Below are 23,262 nucleotides of genomic sequence, written 5' to 3'. Positions count from 1 at the left end.
GATCCAACACTGCAGAGAGTAAAGGAAATGTAACTATTCCCATCAAAGAGCAGGAGTGTTCTCCATGAGTTGAAACACCAGTACCTTGTAGAGTCTTCATTAATTGTTACTGACATAAGCCAGAAAGACTTGGTTCCACCTGTATCTGACCCAGAAAAGATACCCTTTCTGTTCAGATACGGACTTAGTCAAATTGATCTATGCTTTTGTACTCCCATGCTTGGATCGATCCAATTTGCTCTTCCATGGTCTGACCCAGATGCCACTCCATAACCTACAGATGGTTCATCTTACTGTATCCCATCTGTTAAATGGAACACAGTAATGAGAATACATCACACCAATATTCTTCACTTCCCTTTGGTTTTCATTCTAATACTGAACACAGCTGAAGGTCCTGGTCCTTTCAGTGGTCCATGACTAAATCGTCTAAGAGAAGACCTCTTCTTTCTGCTTTTTGCAGAAGATAGATACAACAGAATTGTTATGCCCAAAAGGTGTCAGATTCAAACTTGAATGTATGGGAGAGAGATCCCCTGTCTCCAGCATTCACTTCTACCACATAGCGTTTTGCTATGTTTAGATTGTGATAAGAGGTTCATCTCTTCCTGCGGGTAGTTTAGCTACCAATGAAATCACCACATCATTAATTCCTAAATGAAAAATTAAATCACACTTTTCAGAAGTAAATAATTAAGGCTGAAAGGGCAATTCTGTTTTGAAGGACTTACTAAGTTTAGCATATTATGCTTCAACACTACAACATATACAGTAGATATAGCTAAAGTCTTATAAATCTGAACTAATAACACAGCAGAATTAATAATTGTGTATAAAGGAAATTATTTATATGATACTGAAATTTGGGATTCCTTAAAACATATAATTACTTGAAATCAGTGCAAGTTTGACACTTAAACAAGAGTTGTGTATAGGTGGTCAATATCTAGATGTGCTGTCCCTTGAAAACTCAGTGCAGTGCAACAGATTTTTTAATTACTTTACTAGACAGAAAAAAATGAAACTCAATTTGTCCCTTAAGGTCATGTTTTTCTGAAAATATACTTTTTATTTCTGGGTGAAATCTAGGTTTTCTTTAAATCAATAGATTTTTTGACATTGAATTCCATTAAGCAAGAATGCAACCCCTGAAATTTAGAAAAGAGACATTTTAATGCATTATTGAGTCTAATTGGTGAATGCAACTTTGTTTTGCTTTTCATTTATTTAATTTTCTACTTTTGTGAAACACAATTTGCAGAATAAGAAAAGGCTAACAATTGCTCTAGAACTAATCAATGTTATGAAACTAATAATAATACAATATAAGCATGGAAGCTTATGTAGCGCCTTTCATGTAGAAGTATCCCAAGGCACTTTGTAACAGAAACTCAATAAGGAGTGCAAAAGTGCTTTGTCAGATAGGATAAACCAGGCGAAAAGGGGAAATTAATTAAGCATGGATTTAAATTTCTCAGCCAACACAGCATTTAGAACCTTGGTCAGAAAAGACAGTGGTTCCAATATCTGTATCCAGGGAATACAACAGACTATTTCAGTCTTTAATTCTTGAGGAATGTTCAGTAATTTTTCCACAATAATTTGTATATGAGTAACAGGAACTCAGTTCATAGACTATACTTCCAAAAGGCCGCTCCCGCCTCTCTTCATCTAGTTTTTCATAAACAAATAGATTCATAAAAATTGATCATCTGACTTTTATGCCAGTAAAGCCACTTGACTGTGAAGATATCCAGAATGGAATTTTGTACTATAAAAATTACAGATACCAAGTTGATGACTGGGCAATGGCTTTTTTGGCTGTTTAGCTCACCATTTTAAACCAATGTATGTATCCTTATGGAGGTAGTCCACATCTCTGACAGAGAGTAATCTGTTACACAGCAGTTCCTAAGATACCATGTATTTCACAAGAAAAAGCAAAATGGCTTGAGAAAAGCTATAGTAATTGATAATGCATAAATTACAGCTTCCCTGATGTTGCAGAAACTTGCACATCCTCTATTTTTCAAACATTTTTCTCTTAGGAACACATGGACCATCCTCAATTTTGGATGACTGCCTCTTCGGATTAATGTGCCCTTCTGGTGCATAAATTAGGGATTCACAGGGAAAAGGAGAAGCGCTAAATCTCAGGAAACTGAAGCCATACAAAAAAATGAGATTCACAATAGAACTGAATGAGTGACTCGCCATGAATAATTTATCCAAAAAGTTAGCCTCCTCTTCTGTTCATGGAATATCTACAAGAAGCTTATAATTTCCACAGTTTTATTATTAAAAAAAATCCCTTAAAATATTGTATATCTTCACTGCAGATAACTTCCTGTAAATATTTCATGTCTTGCCTTAAGAGAGAGTGGCATTTTGGTCAAATAAATCTCATGAAATCTCATGATGAAATTTCTGTTCTCTAGATGGATGAACCCACAAGCACATACTTCACATATCTGCGCTGGTTAAGAAAGCAGTTCAGTAGCAAGTGATGAAAAGTGAGTATAGGCAAAATAAGTTAATTTAAGAAAAACTCTTAGGAGTTTTTGCAAAAATGTTTTCAGTATTTATATGCCAGCTGTAGCCCATTGTAATTTTGATTAATAACTCTAAGAATTTGCAACTACTTGTAAATATTTTTCTTGGGGGACATGAAGAATGAACTTGACCCAGAGAAAACTGGAATTTGATTGTACATGTTCTTTTTTGAAGATTTGGTTCTGAATAATATGCCGGTCTTTCCAGAGTTTGCTCTAAGCTCTTGGACCAGTTATTAAGTGTTGGTGCACTCATTAATAAGATTAAGGTAGTAATGTTAAAATTTTATTAGATTATTTGTGATCTGAAATATCCTTGTACAATTTCTGGGTTTGAATGGACTGCTATGCTTTATGCAAATTTTGAAAAGTACTGTCTGCTACTTCAATAAATATGGAACCTCAGCAAGTTAAGAAAGAATGAGCCATTAGTACATTTAGAATTTACAGTAATTTACAGAGACTATGAAATTTATAAAAGCCATCTAACAAAAACTTTTAAATGTTAATACCTCTTAGAATGTTCAGGTGTTGAAATTAATATGATACTTATCACAGGGAAAAGAAGACTGAAGACTGATCAGAAAATACACTCTTGTTTTGTGCCCTGTCACAAGCTGAAAATAAAGAGAGCATACCGGAATTCTACCCACTTTGCATTACTTTTGATTACGCTTGCATAGTTATTGCTAACATGTTGCTTTTTTCTCAGTATACTTAAAAAATGAATCTGCAGCAAGTACTCTTCTTCAGATCTATGCTAAATCTTTACATAATGCATCATTTGCTTGATTCTCTATTTTATAGCAATACCATTGGTATGAATTTATCAATATAATTAGAAAATAATAATGAAAAAATAAAAAACTTGAGTTCTTACCTGAGCTCTTGAGCTATAGAGTCCACTTGAACTGTTAATAAAAGCAGGAAAGAATTAATTAGTTTACACTTCCAGACTTGTGCTTTCTGCAACCTTGCACCTGCCTATCTGTGATGACAGAGGAGTGGCTATCAAAATACAGGTGATTATTTCATGCTAACCACAGGATTGTAGCTACTAGTGGCAAACATTAACTGAACATGTCAGTCATTTTAGGATGCATAAAACCTGGAGTACGATGTTCAGTGGAACAAGAATAAGAAAAACAAAAGAGAAGGCACCAGTTTTTATTGAAAATAGAAGGGCAAACCTCTGCTTTTTCTGAATTCTAACTAAATCTGGGAATGACAAAGGCTGGTGTTTAGAGATACCTTCACACACAAGGATATAGAACATACTGACAAAACCAACAGGTGGTTCTAAGGATTACTCACATCTCACAGGCAACTTCTATTGTTCCCAATTCTTGGGAAATGTTCCTGATGTATTAATTCCTACAGTTGTGTGTGCATGCGAATAAAAAATACAAACAAATTTCATCAGTTTTAAAAATGTGTTGTTAGATTTTGGAGTGAAAAGGGTATGAATCACCTTTTAAATACAATTAAAGTCAGCTAAGCCAGCCAGACTGTTTTAACTCACAGTCCTGACCAACAGAGAAGATATGCTCTAATGCTAAAGCGTGAAAAACTTCCTTACTCAATTACTTTGTTCCAGTCCTTTGTTCTGGTACTTTTGAAATATATATAAATTTTACACTCATTTCAGAGAATATTTCTTGGGGATGTATCAAAACTCTGATATTATAATGATTATGTTTCTTTAGAAAAGCTTGTCTGTATTTATCCTATTGTCTGCAGGTGGTTTGTGGCACTCCCACCTCCTTCCTCTGTCTTTTCCTGAGTGAAGTCTAACACTTTTCATCCCTCTGGCAATTTGAAGGTAGAGAACTAAGCCAAACCACACTTTAATTTTTCATTCTGACCACAACTTGAAGCTGAAGGCATGATATTAGCAATCCAGAACTATTGAGTTGTGACAATGAGTTAAATCAGTCTGTTTTACACAATCCTGAGAATGCATAATTCACATAAAAATCAATGTGAACGATGGGTGCTTTGAACCTCTGAAAACAGTCATAAGCAAAAATGTTCACAGGGCAGGAAAAACTTTGACTTTTTTTGTAAGTATCATCTCCATTTTTCACTCATTATCAAGAGTCACAAAATGTGTTATGAATTAAAATAAAAAGTTATTTTCCTGGAAGGGCTGTGTTGCTAGTCAATCATGTTTTCCAGATGTTGAGATCATTAAGGGCCTGTTTATCTCTCAGTACTGCATTTCCATCTGTTCCTTAGAAAAAGAGAGGAATAGCTGGGAAATACAACTATGTTATAACTTTGCAAAATGAAACATGCGCTCCAGTACTTAGAAAAAGTCCAGGGTTCTCCTCTGTTGCATACAGCTGCACCTTTTGATTAAAGTAAATTTACTTCTGGACCATTTATACAACTAATATACAGATAATTAATGGCAATAGATATAAAAAAGTTCAGATGACTGAGACAAACTTTTATAAATTATTTTGAAAGCATCCATTCAATATTGTCTAGCTCTACTCCATATGGAAAATCTTTGTTTGCATAATAAAAAGCATAATCTTTATTTTCTTTGAGAAATAACTCAAAGAAAATAGTGTACAGTAGATTTTTTTCTGCTTTTCTTTAAACCATAGCTAATAACATCGTGCCTCTTAATGCTGGCAGTCTGTGTCCTGCTTTGATTAGAAAAGCAACCCTAAGGAAGCTACACACTCTGTTACTGCACATTAGGGACTGTGCACAGGAACTGTCATATTTCATAGTGTGTTGGGCACAGGGTTGTGGAACGTGCTTGCTAACTCACCCTTGGTTCCTTTTGAGCGTGTGCGCAGCTTTTTATTTTCCCCATCTGCATCCATCTGTAATATTAACACAAAGTCTTTAATTCATTCCTTTTGCCATTGAGAAAAAAAACTCTAATGCTTTTCTTTTTTTTCCACATTTCCAAAGGCTAGACTGTAATAGAAAGAAGAATAATCATGCCTTATTAATCTTGTCAAAGAGACAAAAAGCCATCTGTGAATATCTAGTAAATACCTAGGAGATACCTTTAATGATACAGATTTGTTTAATAAAGTGATGGTTATGAGTGACTCTGTAAGGTTTAATGACAAGGCCTACATGTGTTAGCTGAAGGCATAAGGTTAGAAACAACAATGATGTCTGAATGCTGCTTTCACCATTCACCTCCTGGAAGAAAAGGTCCCAGTAAGCCACAGTGCCTACAGGCACACTGCATTATTGTTGTAACTGAAGCATATCTCAGTAGCTCTGTTGGAACCTGCTTTTCTGACAACTTCATCCTCAAAATGTGAAACCCTCTTGCATAACTGCACATGTATAGCTTTGAAATACTTCACCACTTAATCAACTCTTTCTTACAGAAGTTTTGGTCAAAGAGACAGTGTAAGATTTGTATGAGGTTTTGGGAGAATGTAGTGTCCAGGTTTGTATTTCACATTAAAAAAACCAAAACCAAACAACCAAAAAATCCACCACCACCCCCGCTCCCACAAAAGTAGGCTGTTGCTGTAAGGTTTCTAACTGACGTAAGAGACCTTTCAAGATCAGCTGTTCTCATGACACTTTTGGCTACATGTAAACCAGTGCTGGAAATATGCGCCTTCTGGTCTTGGATCTGGCCAGAACCCATAATTGCAGGGGCAGGTTTTCAATCCATGGATTTTATTACAAACCCCTGAAATTCAAAGGGATGAAGATTTCATGTTGTAGTGTGGAGAGCTGCAGTGACATACAACAGATTGTACAATGGTGTAATTTTGACCATGTCCAGGGAGGCAAGATCCTCTTCTTTCTAAAAGTAACTCTTATTTTTTATGTAAGGAAGTTTCTGTCATGAGGAATTTTTGTCTAGACAAAACTCTAAAGTTCTTCTTCAGTCTCTGGAGGTATCTTACTTTCTATCTTTGCTTTGAATCTCACTTTCTCTGTTTGTAAAAAGGTGGTCATCAAACATACTGTAGACGAAGCAATTCCCATGTGCTTCTGCAGATCAATATGCAGGAACAAATGCAGACAAATGAGTATCTGATATGTATAACTGTGTTGGGCAATAGATAAATGTATTCTGTGAATACCAGAAGTTGCCTATGTCTTGCATCTTTTGCTGCAAAAGATCACAAAATAAAAAACAATGTCAACAGAAGATTCTATGATTTCACTTTTCCTTTCTGAGGATCAGCAGAACTGATTTGCCCTACTGAGGGAAGATGCAAAAAGCAATGTTTGTGCCTTTTTCCATTTACAGGGTCTGAGAATCTGAGGATGCTTTATTTTTAGCTTTATATGACTCAGATAACTAAGACGTTTTGAAGGTCTTATCTGAAAGAACATTGCAGAATATGACAAAATTGACCTGAGAATGAAAAAGAGAAAATTCAGCCTTTCTAGGGCAGAAAAAGCGTTTCTCTAATTTACTGGGTTTCTTCTCTTTGTTGTTATATATGGTTGCACATTGTATACAACTACTGGAATAGAAATACCTATTTTCAAAAAAGAAGCATTTGAAAAGGGTATTCATGTACTTGAAGAAGCCTAATTCTAGAACACAGATAAGCAATATCTAAAATGAAAGTATAAATTGATCAAAATGCACCTCAAAGCCAGACAATGATATCTTTTCTTTGTTTAAATTTACATCCAATGTTGATTATTAGCATGAAAGGAACATAAGTGGTTTGTGTTTATGTAGTAGGGCTGATGGCAGCCTTTACTTGTTACTATCCTTAAAACCTGGAGAACGAGTTTTTGCAATGTGACTGCAATGGTAATGGGAAACATGGCTCTCTTCTCTGATGCCGAGTTGTGATTGAAGGCACTGACCTGCCATAGACTTATAATAGGGGAGCAGGTGTGGCAATGATGGACTTTAATTTCCTTTAATAAACCTTTTATGTGCCACACTTTTACTGCCATTCTATGCTCTCCAAGGTCCTGCACATAATAGGTTCATTACTTTTGATTACTATAGTCTATTGAGACAAACAACTCCAGAACACACTATATATTATGTTCAGTTAAACCAATATAGACTATTTATCCACTGTGCATTATTTCACCTGCAACTCTACAGACAAAATTAACAACAGCTCCTGTAAGCTAAAACTATTAAAACCACTGGTACTCCTTTGTCATCATTTCACAATAAATATCACACCAATCACAGTGCTGTTCTTTTAATTATGAAACAAAAAGTGTCCACTGCTTCTACTGAACAGCAGTTACTTTGGTCTAAATAGCATGGTGCATTGTGATGAATATTTAAAAACTACACAATGAGTGAAAACCAACAATAAAATCAACACAGGTGATTTTTCTATCGATTTTCTTTCCTTGTAATAATTTGAAACAATGAAAGATGTTTAAACAACAAAAAATTTACAGGACAATTTAGCCTGGTCCATATCACATATTAAAATAATCATCATGCCTCTCTTGCATAAAAAACAACTTACAAAAAATCCAGTGCATTAACTTGAAAATTATACGAAAGTGATTGAATAAAACTGTGAAATCTTTTAAGTGTGTCAGCAAAAAGACCTGTCTTGCTCAAAATTTAAGTGTAATATCTTTGGGTTTTCATAGTTCTTTCAGATACTGTGAAAAGTAAACAAAGTTTCTTACTTCTGATTTTTATCTACATAGGGATTGTTTTACATTAAATTACTACCACAGATAGTCAGCAAGAAGTATTCAAACAACTTTTAAATCATCCATGCAACAACAAAAGAATTACACTCTCAGAAATTCTATCCAAAGTTTTAGAGGTAATTGTTATCAAGGTGTTAATTTGAGAGGCATATCTTATTACTGCTGTGTACTGTAAAGATTGGATGGATTCTGGAAGGTGCTTCATGCTTTCAAAGCCGGGGATGGTCAGCCCTCCCGGTACATACACTATCTTGAGGCAAGAAGCCATAAGAGAGAAATAGAATGGCCATGTCTGCGCAAAATCTTCGCACAATGTCTCACTACTAATTCTTTTAACCATCAGGACTATTGTGATAATATCTAAGTCCTTGCCAGGAAAATCTTGTTGGGAGTTATAGTCCTTACTTTTTAAGGGCCAGCTTCACAAAAATGACAAGTGAATAGAGGAATTAATTCCACTTTATCTTGGTGTCTTATACCTACATTCTCCAATTTGATAGGTTTAAAAATCATCTAAACATTTTCTTTTCAAAATTAGTTCAAAGTAGCTAATAGACTCAAAAGGAATTAATGGGAGATACACAGTCAGAAACACAGCGGCAGAGGGGTAGCAGCTATGCAGTCCCAAATCATTAGAAAGCAGGCTAAGAAATAAATGCTTGCCTTAGAATTGCTTCAGTTGTGCCCTGTTTCTGTGATTTGGAAATTTACTAAGGATGTTGACATTGAAGTATTTCCTGAAAGCATGTTCCAGCAAATCTCCTTAAGTTTATGAATGCTTTCTGTCTGACTTTGTGAATTTCAGTTTGATCCTCCCTCCACCTTTCCTTCAACACTGATTGAGACTTCAGGGTAAGTCAATAACTAGATCCCAGAAAACTGACTGTGTCACCAAGGGTACCACAAGTTCTGCTTGGCTGAAAGTGGAGTAACTTGCTGTGTGACTGCTACAGGGTATTCATGTTTCCCCAGATGAACTTACTGGTGGAATAGCAGCAATCATACTTTCTGAGCAAACACTTTCAGAGTTCCTGGCTGCAGAAATCAAATGTTACTTCTTCTGTTTGTACCATCCCACTGCAGTCAGCAGAGTCGAGAGCAGCACCTGGAAATACTTCCCTGAGTGAAAGAATTAGGATTTGGCTCTGAGTTTGGTTTTTCTGTGCCTGGAGTCTATCTGTGCACATGTGCATGTAGTGGTGTTATAATGGGGTCCAAGAATATGACTAACAGCTGAAAATAGGGCATATGCAATAAATTATAATAGTAACAATAATAATAATATCAACTATTTTAGTATACTTGCACATTTTTAAGTTTGAATTTCAAAACCTAAATTGATACCACTATCTTGGTAAGATAGTTTTAAAGCACATCACTGTGAAATAAACTGTGACCTGGGTAGGCCGGTGCTACTGACATAGGTAAAAGTGAAATGAATCTCCCAGAAAGAGCTAACATAAGAGCAGTACACTTTTTAAGTTTTATTATAATCTTTATACAAGCATGACTTTATTGGAGTGGGTTTCACACTGCTGGAGTGGCAGCCTGTTTCCTTTTGCATAACTAGCTAGAGGAAAAGAAATCACCAGTTTATCTAGAGGTAAGGAGTATAAAAGCTGACATTTTGTTGTGATTTTCCAACTAAAATTTACATCTTATTTTCAAAATTAAATTGGCCATGAACTTATTTCTCTAGGACAAAGTTTAACTGATTTTGAGAGGTCTAAAAAAAGCATACCTTTTCTTTACTATTTTTAATTTGTAAACTACTTAAGTTTGTATAGTGGCAACAACATCTGTGACCAGCCTAATGAACTTAGCCATAAACCCCCATACCTTGATGATTTCTAAGGAACACAAATCCATCCTCAAGTCTCAAATTACAAAGCTGAAGTCAGACACTGCTAAACACTTCAAAGAGGTTTGTGCTCTACTGTGTCCTAGAAGCCTAGGACACAACACTCTGTGTGCCTCTCCCTACAATAAATAATAACCTCAGAGCAAGCTTTTCAGTGCTTTTGGTAATGTTTCTTTTTAATAACTCATGTAAGAATCTAAAGCATAGAAATATGTCATAAAGAACAAGATTTTTTGAAATAAATCTGAAAACAAGAACATTTCCTATAGCCTGTCCAGAAGTATGGAGCACCATTTGATTGTCTCTGTATATATGTGCTGACTGCATCTTTCACTATACGATGGGGTTTTTTAATATGAAGTATTGATGGCAGGCTGAGAACTACAGTATGAAAAAAGAAATGCAAAGTACACATAAAGCAACTTCTAGATAAAGCTTATATATTCTGATTACTAGCAGTAAAAAAATCCAAAATCCAAACGCAAAATTTTTAGGAACATTGCTTGTGCCATAGTTGAAGTTTCTTGTTCATCTTTCTATTAACAACATGTTGATGGCCAGAAAAGAGAAAAAATATTTGCACACTAGGTGTTCTTAAACACCATTACTAAAAATATGCCTTGTTTTGTGATTTTGATTATTCTTAACCAAGGAGTCATCTCATCTTTATTCTTGAAACTTTTGCTTCAGTTTACACAATGTCATTCTTAATTTCTCTAGGTGAAAGTTGACTAACATAAATAATTGGTTCAGATATATTCATTCTCGGGAATTAAAAGAAGTAAGTGCATTTACTGAATGCAAACTTTAAAGCATGTTTATAACACATATATATCATCAACAATTTGGCATTTTATAGTGTGGTTTAACAGTATGCATATTTTTGAGAAGAAGATTTTTTTTATATTGAAGTCACTACTTGAAAACATGTAGAAACAAAATAAACCTTAAATCGGGGACAAGCTTGAGTAGCTTTGTAATGAGGATGATTTATTTTGATTCTCACTTCTGATTTCTGAGTTGTCACTGCTGTTGTATACTTCATCCATGCAACTTTGCACAACTGGCAGTGCTGAATATAAACCAAAGCCATATGTTTATGTCCTTTTGCCAAACGACTACAGCAAATAGTTCTATTATTCCCTTAGGTAACCAACATGTGCCAAGTATTTCTATTAGTCTTCTTTACCAAGGGTTTAGAGGGCAGAGTCACAGCTTTGTGAAATTAAGGGGCAACTGCTAGCTCTATAAATGTAGAGAAAAATTATATAGTCTACAATGCTGAAATAAAGCTTAACTCAGGCCGATGTTTGATCCTACTTTCTGGAGGCTTTTTTTTCTGGATTTTTATTTTGTACATAGTTCAATGTCTCATCACTATTTCCTAGACTACTAGATACTAAATATTTTAGAAGAAAGAAACTGTCAATATTCAAAAAGAAAATAAATGCTTTGACACCTTGACATCTTTTACAAATACACCAGTTTTTATCCCACCCAACCGATATATAGTTAAAAAAACTTAATAGGCATTACTAAAAAGAAAAAATCACAAATATGCTATCTCTCTCATTAAATTTAAGCAGTGCATTATGAAGTACATCCTTACTCCTGGAGTCTTACAGATTTAAAGATAATTGTGTTCCTGTCAGTATGTAATGCCAACAGAGTGTAGTTCTGAAACTTCAAAGTTAGAATTTCAAGGTATTTACAAAGATTTATATCTTTTTCAATTCTTCAATATTGTTATACCTAACTGTTGAAGATTGCTGTTCTCGAAACAGTAAATGCTCTGCAAGAAAAATAGTCCTAGTGTACAAGACACTGTACATGAAATCAAATAGCATTCTAGTGCTAATATAGATATATTTTTAACTCAAATTAATTTTCATAAATATATTATCCCACCTTTGCTTATTTCCAGGTAAAAATACGTGCAGATTCCAAAGAACCAAATTCGTCACTCAGCCCAAGATGCCTTGTCTGATTTAACAGATAATCCTGACATTCATTCTCTGGGGAAAAAAAAAGGTGGGGGGGGGGGGGGGTGGGAAGTAGGAAAAAAAGAAACCCAAAAACCAGCTATACTAAATAAAACATAGGTGTAACAGGTGAAACAGGACACTTTAGATGCACTGTTTTCTTGTGCGGTTTTTAAAGATGTGATATAAAGGCGTCGATGATGCCTCTAAAAGGCAGAAATAATAGCGATTTTTCTTTTGCTATGGTAGTTTCTTTATATTGTTCATACCCTTTACAATAGCTTGAAATAGACCTGTTTAAAGAAAATCTTTTCTTCTTGCACAGACAAATATTCTCAGTTTCTATCTGCAGAAATCTTTCGTCAAATGTTTTTACTGCATAAGAACTTCTTTGACTGAGTAAAACAGTTCGGTATGTGCCATGAAATAAATGAGAAATATATTGAAATATTTTAGTAATAGCAGAAAACCCCTCAGTTTTATTTTTTTCCAGTTTTGAATATCAGAGTTTAAGGTTTGGCAGACTGATAATGTTCTCACCATAATCAAACTGAATGAAATCCTTGACATTTCTCCATGCCCATTTTTTATTACTTTCCATGAGGAAACTCAGGCTAAAACAGTAACAATGAGGGAAGAAGAGCTGTAGAAATTTATATCTGAGTGTACAATACTGAGGACCTTGTACTCTGAAATAACGAATACCCAAACCCTTCAAACACTTAAAGTTGTAGGCACTTGCAACCTGGAAAAATCTGACCATGAGCCGTTATTAGAGACAAGCTTTATTTTAGCAACAGTCCTGACATTAGTGACCAAAATATTACAATTTTACTATCACTTGCAAATTCAGAGGTACTTTTCAAATAGTATACAGTGTATTTAGTAAAATAGATCTATCAATTCAATGTATTCCAATTATGCCAAAGTTTGCAGATAAACTTTTGGAACTTGAAGGTAAACTTTAACTATTCGTTTAATGATACCTGATGAAGTTTTTTCAGTAAAATTTGTGATGTTACATTTCTGAAATTGGAGAAGGCTTATTCTAAACAGATTTTCAGAGAAGCTAGAGTTTATTGAGTGACTAATTTCCACTTGAGTCCCAATAGATAGAATATTAGTTGCATCCTATCAATAACTTTTAATTAAAATAAATACACTTTTATCAAATAGTGAAACAGATAACAGATGCAAGATCATAAAGAAGGGAGAAAACCTAGAACAAAACAGCCCAATACTGAAAATAATTTTTAAAGCAGTTTTCTAGCCAATATGTTGCTGGAAAAAGATGTTTATCCTCAAAGGCCTCTTTCCCCACTATTCTATTCCAACATCCATGGAAAAAACCCCAAACAAACCCCATAACAAAGCAAAAACAAAAGGAGTCTTAAAGCTTTCTACCTGCCCCTTCCTCTTTGTTCAAAACACACTAACCTAAAAAAAAAAGATCTCTAAGAACAGCTACAACAGTGAACAAAGCTCTTTCTAATGTCTAAGACTTAGCAGTACTTTTGTGTAAAATCTTATCATGTTATGTATTTATTAGCAATATATTTTTCATTTATGTTTTCAAAGATTGCCAATAAAGCACTAAATCACATAAGGGAGTAGCTGTAAACCCTTCGAGTTCCCTAATGTCAAACTCATTAGCATCCGAATAACCACACAGCAGCACATCATCTGCACAATTGCAATTTTTTACTACTTTTAATAGCATTTCTCAAAGGGCTCATTTTCAACTTTCTTCAGTGGTTAGTTGGTTCTCCAGGGAAAAGGAGCTTCCTGACGCTCACAGCTTCCACTCAACAACCAGGCCGTTTGCTGTCAGAAGCATCAGCCCTCTGCCCTAACCCCATCTGCTGTCTCTCCCATCCTAAGGGACTGAGAGTTAAAACAGCACAGCTGAGATCCACTTGGAAAAGTGCACAAACAACAGGAAATTATACAAAACTTTTCACATTTAACTTTACATAATAAACTAATACGTTGAAAATCCTCTTTTTAAGAAAAGGAGGATGGGCTCAGCTGTGGCACAGGTTTTAAGATTGTGCTGGAAAACTACATGCATCAGTGACATTTGTTATTTTACTCCTATCTGCCTTGCATGCGACATCATTAGATATCTTGTAAAGCAGAGAGTGCTACAGTAGGACAAAAGTGAGACTTTATAAAACCTGTAAAACCTGAACCTCTCTGTGTTTAATCACAACAGAAGTTACTGGTCAGTAAATTTTAATGTGCTATTTTCTATTTCTTTCACATAACAGGGTGCTGGCTGCCACACAGTTGATTCGTGGGTGAGTACCCACATTTGGAGGTACAGTGTTTCACAGAAAGTCTACTACAATGTCATGCATCTGTTATGTTATAAACAGAGTGTGTGGGATTATGCTGTGTCATGGGATGTGACATACCTCAATGGAATATAAAATATGCATCACCCATGTCCACACTCCAAGAACCAACTTACATTTCAAATCTAAGTGCTGAGCTCTAATACTTCAGGTAGCAAACAGGAGTTAGTGTTGATTTCACAGTAACATCAAGATCTTACACAATAAATTACTGTGAAACACTTTGTTTTAGTATATTTTATGAACTATAAAATTAATCCTGGGCTAAATTTTGAGACATTGCAAGAAGTGCAAGTAAAAGTCTGCAATACTAACTCAAAAAATTAAGATCTCAACCTCAAGAGCCCATAAAGAACATCTATCTAGGTTATTGGTGACTTTGATGATAAGATTGTTGTTGACAGAAATCTGGTAGAACTAACTTACTTATTTGTCAACCAAGGTTCTCTCATGGGATCACTCCCCTTAAGGCCACATGCATCTTAATTTGGCCCAGTCTATTCATAGCTCCCATTAACTCATTTGTCTGATTTAGTAAAGAATTCAAAAGGATTTATACATCTGAACAGACTTTTATTTTAATCCTGAAGGTGAAGTTTGCCTGCCTACAAAGAAAACCTTCACCCTTTTCAACCAGCACCTCAATTCAGCTAGAATAATAAACGTTATAAACTCAAAAAGCTGAATAAATGAGTTGCTTGATTTGTCAATGTAATTGTTCAGTGAATTTACCTAGAACCTTTGCAATTCATACTTTACTTTATAGCCATTTTCAGTGCAACATGATTTTGTACTGACTCTGAAGTGCCATCCTACTGAGATCTGTGAGTCATTTCAGGATACTAATGTGAATCACCGTTTGGGCCCTGATCCTTAACATCTGATGTATGTGACAAATCCCTTCAAGCAACCATTCTTGTTGACCCATCATCTATGGGTAAAAGTCTATTCATTCATGTCAGATTAATAGAGAGTTCCTGAGCATTTAATAATGCATAAAGACATGCTGTATATTCAAAAATTATCTCACCATAAGTCTAAGGTTGTATTATCTGTTGGAGTTGCAGTACACAAAGCTGTGCTACATCTGTAAAAGGCCCAAAAAAACTTTTTTGACTATAATGGATATCATTTCCAACAGATGAATCTGATTTTCTCTCATTTACCACCTCACTAGTTGGTATATTGCAAATATGAAAATGAACAATCACAGCAGTTTGTGATTTGCTGAGAATGGAAGGAAACCAAATCCAGTGTGGTCACCACTGTGATTTCTGGACATTTTTCATGTTTCTACAGGGACAGTGATTTCTCTTTCTCAAAATAAAATAACACAAGATATTTAGTATTTGCATTTAGTATTACATGTGAAAGCAAAAGATGCTATTACAAATGAATGAAGATAATACTGAGCTCTTGAGTGCAGCCAGATCTTTCTCCTGAACAGACTGAAGTACATTATTTTACACATGAAGTTCTACACAAACCTATGGGTCACCTCAGGGAGAGAGATCCTTAAGTGCATGTGTGATGTTCAGCACATGAGTAAACAAATGAATTTCATTTGGCCTTCCAGTACTTAACTATAACACCCTCACTACACTGCTACTACATGGGCAGCCTTGGAAATCTGAAACAGTTTACTTGGAAACATAATTTTTATATAATCTGAGTTTCAGAAAGGAATTTCCTTGGGGCAGAGTTCTCCTCTTTCCGCTTGTTTCATTAGGTAGATAGTACACATGAATCAGAATTATTGCTGTTTCAACTTGTATTTTCTTTCCCAAGTATAATGCTAAACTTTATCTTACTTACTTCTATTCTGATATGAAGAACATGTCACATTACCAGTGCAGACAGCCCATTAACACAGGCAGTTGTCCTTCCAGTACCTGTAAAAACACATCTCTTGCACTCATCCTTACTTTTAAATGTGGCAGTAATTCCAATGCCATGTGCAAGATCATATTTCGCCTAGCAGAAGGGTTTAACTTTCACCTGATTTAAGCAACAAACTATCCCTCAAAGATGCCTGAGGCTTTGCTGTAATTAACATAACTGCATTTAGATGCTATTCATGACTGATAATTCCAACACCTTGTGGAAAAAAAAAAAAAAAAAGGTTGCATGCTGTAAACATTATAAACATATTCAAATAAGCTTAACACAATCTGCCATGCTTATTTCTGCCTAGATCATGGACCAGTGAAATGGTTAATGCAAATGGATTTATAATTTGCTTTGGGGGGCCAGTTTCTTCTCCTTATTTATTAGCCCAGCTGATGGGGCAGATTTGATGAGGCACTTCTGGAATAATTGAGTCATCACACAAAGAAGGCTGCTAGCATTCAGAGTGGTTTTATCAGCAGCAAGCAGGCCTGATTACTGACAATTACACTCTGATCCGGTGATGGAGGAGAAAGAGCCAACGAGTGGGAAATGTCCGTGTTTCTATCCAGGAATAATTTCTACATTCATTTTACATGCTAAGTGTTTCCTATCTCTGCATAATAAACTGTAAACAGGAATAGATGGCACAATGTCCCTTAATATTTCCTGGTAATGAAGACACAAATGTACAGTGAGTGCTGATAAATATAGATGAAACATAAGCTATTCTCTGAGTCTGTATTGTTACCTTTAAAATAAATGCATTTTGGTGGTAAAAGCATAATCATAGCTAATGCAAAAAAATGACAGAAGATTGAAGCTGTCCTTGTAACTACACAGAAACTTTGTAAAAGTCCTGTTAATCACCACTGCTCTAGAGGCTCATAAGCTGAAGGTGAAAGAACATAATTTTGTTTCTCAATAGTCAACTACGTAGGAACTCCTTCGCTTTGGCATAGTAAAGGAGAGCAACAGCAGTGACCTCCATTAACACTTCAGGGATAGAGCACATCTCAATGCTAAGCTGAAAAACAAGAAAGCTGGTCCTAGAAGACATCTTCACTATGATAAATTATCATTTCCCTCTCATCAGCCTTAAGATAGTGTTTATAATGAATAATACAGCTAGACCAGAGATTTCATGATTTGTGTTTAGCAATGAATTATTGCTTTTAGGACATTATTTATTTTTTTTTTTTAGCAACCAAGATTCTGTAAAGTGTCAGTTATTAAAAAAATGCTGAAAGCAGCACTTTGGAGAAATCTGTTTCTTTAGGGAAAAAATGGAATAAAAATGGGGAAAAAAAATGGAAACAGACATACTGAAGAGTTGAAGTGTAATTTTGTGTTTGTTGATGGGCAATTATAGATTTCAGCTGGAAAATGTTAATGCCCTGGTCTAGGGAGAGTTTTTCTTTTTTAGAGTTGATCAGGCATGAAACCCTGAATAATAAACTTCTGCATGCCTGTTTATTCTTTTTCCTCTTTTTAAACTAATTCATAGCTTCAAAAGAACTAAAAGTTATTCTCTGTTCTCCTGCTGTAACTATGGTAACTATGTTTCATTAAAGTAGCCACTTAACTTCAAGGCTTGTGTTATAATGATATGCATTATTTTGAGTAAAACCACACCATAACAACCTTATGATTTCAGAGCAATTTTAAAAGAAAGTTCAAAGAGCATGCATCATTGACTCTGGAACACAGGGTTTGTTTTCTTTTAAAACATGTTTAATCTTTTTCAGCCTGGATGAGTTTCCCTGAGTGGAGTCATCTCTGTTGTGAGGTACTGCGGGGGACAGGACTGCTACTGACTTCAGCTAAAGATGACCATGCTCTGCTCATCGAAGGGGTGCTCAGTAGTTTCAGGATTGAGGCCAGTGGGAGGTGCCTGAGCATACAGATCAGTATAACTAAGAACTATGAAATTGTGTTGTTTTAATTACTCTGTTATAACCTCCTTCAACACCAGAAAGACTCTGGTCCAGTTGCGGTATTGTTGCACACCTGCTGTTAGCCACCACTGCTACAGTTCTTGTACCGCACATTGTTTCCAGCAAGCTAGTTATGAATCGGTGGGTTTGAAGGACGATTTTACAGGGGTGCTGTTATGATTGCATTGAACCTCTACAGAAGTGCTGGAGCTGATTAAAGTCATGTAAAAGTGGTCACTTCTCAAATACTTACAAGCTTAATCTAGGTTGCTATATTCCTTCCCTGTGATTTCTGGCCATTCCAGATAAATTTTTGGGGAATGATTTAATATCCAGAATTAGGACATTGCAATTCTTATGCTGGACAAAACCCACAGCTAATTAGCTCATTTAACATTTTCTGACATGGAGTCAAAAGGAACAATGAACCTAAAAATACAAACTGTTTTTATAAAAAGAAATATAACTACCATTCTGCTACCCTATGTATTCATCCTCCCCTTTCCGATCAAGGTCTCTTCATTAAGCATGACAGACATGTCCCAAGAAAGGCAAAGTCACATAAAGGGAAGAAGTGTGTCTTCCCTCAACATGCAAATCACATATGTTCATTAACTTCAAGAGTGCCATGTGAAGTATAGTCTGCCACCATCTAAAAGACTTATAATGACCCTAACTGCTAAAGATAATGGGGCTTGCTTGCACTATGCACTGCCCTTGAAGATCCTGGGAACATGCTGAAGAGCACAGGAAAAAACAAACCAAGAACAAAAATAACATGTTGAAAATCAAAGTAGTAAAGAATATGAAAAAAAATAGACTAAAATTTGTCAGATACCAACGTGCATGTAAAATGCTCAGTGGGACAGACTTCTTATCTGAAAAGGTTTTGCTCAGTGAATCTTTGGGTCAGGTGTGTGCAGCAAGGAAAAAGGAGTTCAAAGTTATATTAAGAGGTCAGTGGCACGAGGGATGGAAGTTCAAATTCTCTTTTTAGAGCCTCTTATGATTCTGGAATAGGGCAAAGTTATTTCTTAAAATGGCACTTGTCTTCCGCTATAGGCATAAACAGGCGGCACCATGGGTAATAACTGGAAGAAAAAAGGGATTCTGGAACGTTCTTCCTGCCTCTGCCTCTGATCTGTTCTGTGACCTTCAGCAAGTCTCTTCACCTTTCAGCTAAATGAGGATAACAATGTAGAATGCTGTGAAGTGCTTTTGTGCATTTCTAACCATGTTTTAAGGTAGTGAATATTATTTTCATCCTCATACGTTCATCAATTTAATAGCTTGCTCATGTTTTCACTTCCTCTGGAGCCCAACCTGATACTTGAAGCCTATACTATTACTTGGGATTTCCAAGAAAAATACTATTTTCTCTTTCTCTTCAAGCTTTTTTACTAAAAAAAAAAAAAAAAAAAAAAAAAAAAAGAAAAAGTAGAACAGGACAGTTCTCAGAAGAATGGGTACCAACTAATGTATGATGAATGGCAAAATAATTTAAAACACATTTCTGTTCTAACTATTTGCAATCCAGAGATAACCGTACTCTTGGCATGTCAGGTCTTTATCTTAAAAATCTGTTTCACTTGTTTTCCTGTGAGAAGAAATATTCTCCTAGGAAATAACTTTAACTATTTTGCTTTGAGTGGTTTTGCTTTCAACGTTGAAAATGTCAATAAGGTGTGTGCATATTTATATATATATTATATATATATAAACTTCTGTTCATGGTAACATTAAGTTCAAATATCGTACCCAGTAAGCACTGCATTTAATTTAAAAGAAACTGAAAGAGAAAAGTTTCTTTCAATGGGAGCATATTAGATGCATGGTAAGAAAATGGCCCATTGTACCACTAAACAATACTGAATTAAAAATAACACTACATAAAAATATCTTTGTAATATTACTTTATATTGGTAAAATAATACTAATCCATTACTCATCCCATTTCAGAAAATTTGACTTAAGCAAAATAAAAAATATAATCCTATGGAGAGATGTCTTACAAACTTTATCATTTTAAACATAGTTACTCTTCAGACTCCCTAGTTGAAGCCTGGCTCCGTTGAAAACCTCCAGAACATTCTTGTGGACTTCCATAATACATGTTACTTCCATGTGAAAATGCTCACATACACTTCGTATTAATCATGCAGGTATACAAAGATACAATCCTGGCCAAAAGATCTTGCAAAGATAATTAAAAACTGTTTTGAATACAACAACTGTAAATAATAAACAGCAGTTTAGAAATTCCAATGGCACATTAATAAAATTTGGCTACTATACTTGATAGTTATGTCATTCTTGACAAGTAGCGATGTATCAGGTGTCTGAATATATATGTCATAGGCTGGCTTGTTGTTTGGATGTCACATTAAATCATGGGTTCTGCCTCTCCCGTTGGCACCTCAAAGGCCAAGATGTGTGCAGAAAAAGGGGTGGACTTGAGGGGTGGCTTTCATGCTCAGGGCATAATCCTTTTTGTCCTATCCTGTGCTCACCTATCCCAGGAGACAGATTTTTGTTTTCTTTTGAAGAGGTCTGCATCATTTTGCATCAGAACTATGTCCTGGCACAAGAAGTTGTAGCTGTGAGTTTAAATCAGCCTCACTAAAAGCACCATTATGGCAACTAACGATGTTCTACCTCAGATCATTTTGACAATGCATTCTCTGCACTGCCCGTAGACTTCAAGGGTGTCCTCAAAGCATTAAAAGCTGGGACAACATTCATGGTTAAGAAAAGTCCAAAAGCAGCCAAACAGGTGTGTACTTCTCTCAGAAAAGGCCTGTTTAGATAGAAGACCTTTTGTATCCCCCTTTTGTATCCCCTTTTAGGGGCCGCACCTGAGAGAGAAAGTGAATTATCAATGACTTTTTTTTAAAGAATCAGTGGTTTAACACTAATTTCTAATCAGATCCTACAAAAAGGAACAGCTCGCATGGCAGCTGTACTTTTCCCAGGGTTAATTACCTTTCACTGCTCTCTACTAATGAGTCAGCTGTTCCTGTCATCACACAACTACACTGTGTTCATCTGTAGCTCTAGCTGTGGACAAACACAGTAGCTAGAGCCCTGTTTACATATTGGCGAGGTTTGTTGTGCAAAGAATTCGCAAAGCAGTTTAAAAAAAAATACAAAACCTCCTTCTTTTCCCATGTCTCTTTTCATGGAAACAACTGTATTTTTCAGACCAACACTGTGTTCTGAAAGTTACTGACTTAATAAACAAAAATAGGAATCTAAAAACATGAAAACTAATAAAAATTCATTTTTTTCTACTATTGCATAATAGTTTATATAAGGAAGATTAGATCCGTGTAGCTGTCTGGCTTGTCTTACTTGATGGTTAGGTGAGGATGTTTATTTATTCTTTATAAAATATTTTTTAAGTAGTAGAAGAGATAATAGTGAAAAAATTAATGCATTTAAGGAAAGAGTTTGAATTTTTTTTATGGCAAAATCTAATGAGACAATGATCTAAAGCTTTCAGTAACCTGCTAATGTCTTTACATAATTCTAGAAGGTAATCCAATAACAAGTAAATAGAACATACAATTTTCTAGCTGGGATGAACAGGATATATTCTTTATAGCTGTAAAAGATCAAGACTGATCGTCATATATAATTTTTATATGTCCTCTTAAAGGACTGTAAAAAATTTAGGGGGCATTTAGAAAGGCTAATTTTAATAACAGGGAGGGGATTCACACCTTTTATTGTCAAGAAATTAAGAGCATGGGTTCCTCCATGGCAGCAGTGAGCACCTACTGTTAGTCATTAGTGGTTATTCCAGCTTTCTTCTGGGAGGCTTTGAAGGCTATGGCTAAAGACTGTCAGTGTGACAGAGTTTATTTGGATCAACAATCAGAAAATGCTTGGTTTTCATATAACTGAGGGCAGGACTGTAAGCTAGCATGGTCTTCAGAACATGATTCTATGCTAAAGCTTTCTATATAGAGGTTGCCCTGATTTGAGCAGATTTCCTTGGAGTGGCATCTGCAGCTGTTAGTACAGAAAGCAAATTTTCACCATATACTGCAGGGACACCACACAGTACATGTTCTGTGAGAATGAGCTCAACTATTTGCAGTTGTATCTGCAACAGGCTCATTCATGAAGATATTTTTTGAGGCTGAATTCCTTGCTAGCTGTCATATGAGATAATGGTGGTTGAAAAATCTGAGGCAGGAATATGGTCATCTGAATATGATAACAGAAGAAACTGAAGCTTTCCAAGTCCAGGTTAACCTTGCAGGACTGGCAACTCAAAATATGGTAAATTTGCTTTTGAATATACCAAGGCAAAAACACCATGGGATTTCAAGGGATTACTTGAATAATCATCTGGGAAAGGAGCAGTATTCTTTCCTTTGAACATTACTGTAGTTAACTACCTTTCTCTCGGGCACCTGAAGTTGTAAGCTATACCGACAACTTCAGACACTCTAAGCAATGAGAAAATGTGAGCTCTGTGATTATAATCTTTTAAAAGGCAGATATTTATTGCCTTATTAGAAGCAATTCTGTTTAGTGTCGGAATTTTATGTGAAGCTGAATTTCCTGAAGATGTGCTAACTGGGCTTAATGATTCACAGGAACCCCTGATCACCCAGGTCAGGCCAGGAAAACTTGTTATGTAATGCCCATTTTGTCTCAGATTCTCCCTTTGCTTAAGAGATTATTCCTTCTTCCAATATACTATCTCACTCACTCTTAATGTTAAAAAAAGAATTCTCAGGGATAGCATGGGCATTCTCCATCTACTCAAAGGTCTTCACATATTACTGGCTAATCTTTTCCTGAGTTCTCAAGGAGATTATGCCTTCTTCATCCACAGGCAGGAAAACTGGGAAAAAGTCCTCTCCGTTTAGCGAATATGAAAACTTAACCCCTTGGACTGATTTTCACCCTTTCCTCAGATGCAGTCTGCTTAACTTGAACTCTGCAAGTAACAAGGCTCACTAGCTCTCTGCTAGAAGTAGCCTTCATGCTGTACACTGAAGCAGCTGGGATGCTAGAAGA

General features: G+C 35.5%; 1 protein-coding gene across 1 annotated transcript in view; it reads right to left on the bottom strand.

Moving 5' to 3' along the window:
• The window catches only part of ST18 (ST18 C2H2C-type zinc finger transcription factor), a 97,111-nt gene that overhangs the window by 64,499 nt on the left and 9,350 nt on the right, over positions 1 to 23,262 (bottom strand). The window contains 2 exon segments of the mRNA XM_030503993.1: positions 3,433 to 3,463; positions 5,338 to 5,392. Of these exon segments, the coding sequence (XP_030359853.1) occupies positions 3,433 to 3,463; positions 5,338 to 5,392 (86 nt within the window).

Source organism: Strigops habroptila, chromosome 1, assembly GCF_004027225.2.
Source record: "Strigops habroptila isolate Jane chromosome 1, bStrHab1.2.pri, whole genome shotgun sequence".
Taxonomy (NCBI): Eukaryota; Metazoa; Chordata; class Aves; order Psittaciformes; family Psittacidae; genus Strigops; species Strigops habroptila.
The sequence above is the reverse complement of the archived record's forward strand: the minus strand, read 5'-3'. Positions and strand labels throughout refer to the sequence as shown.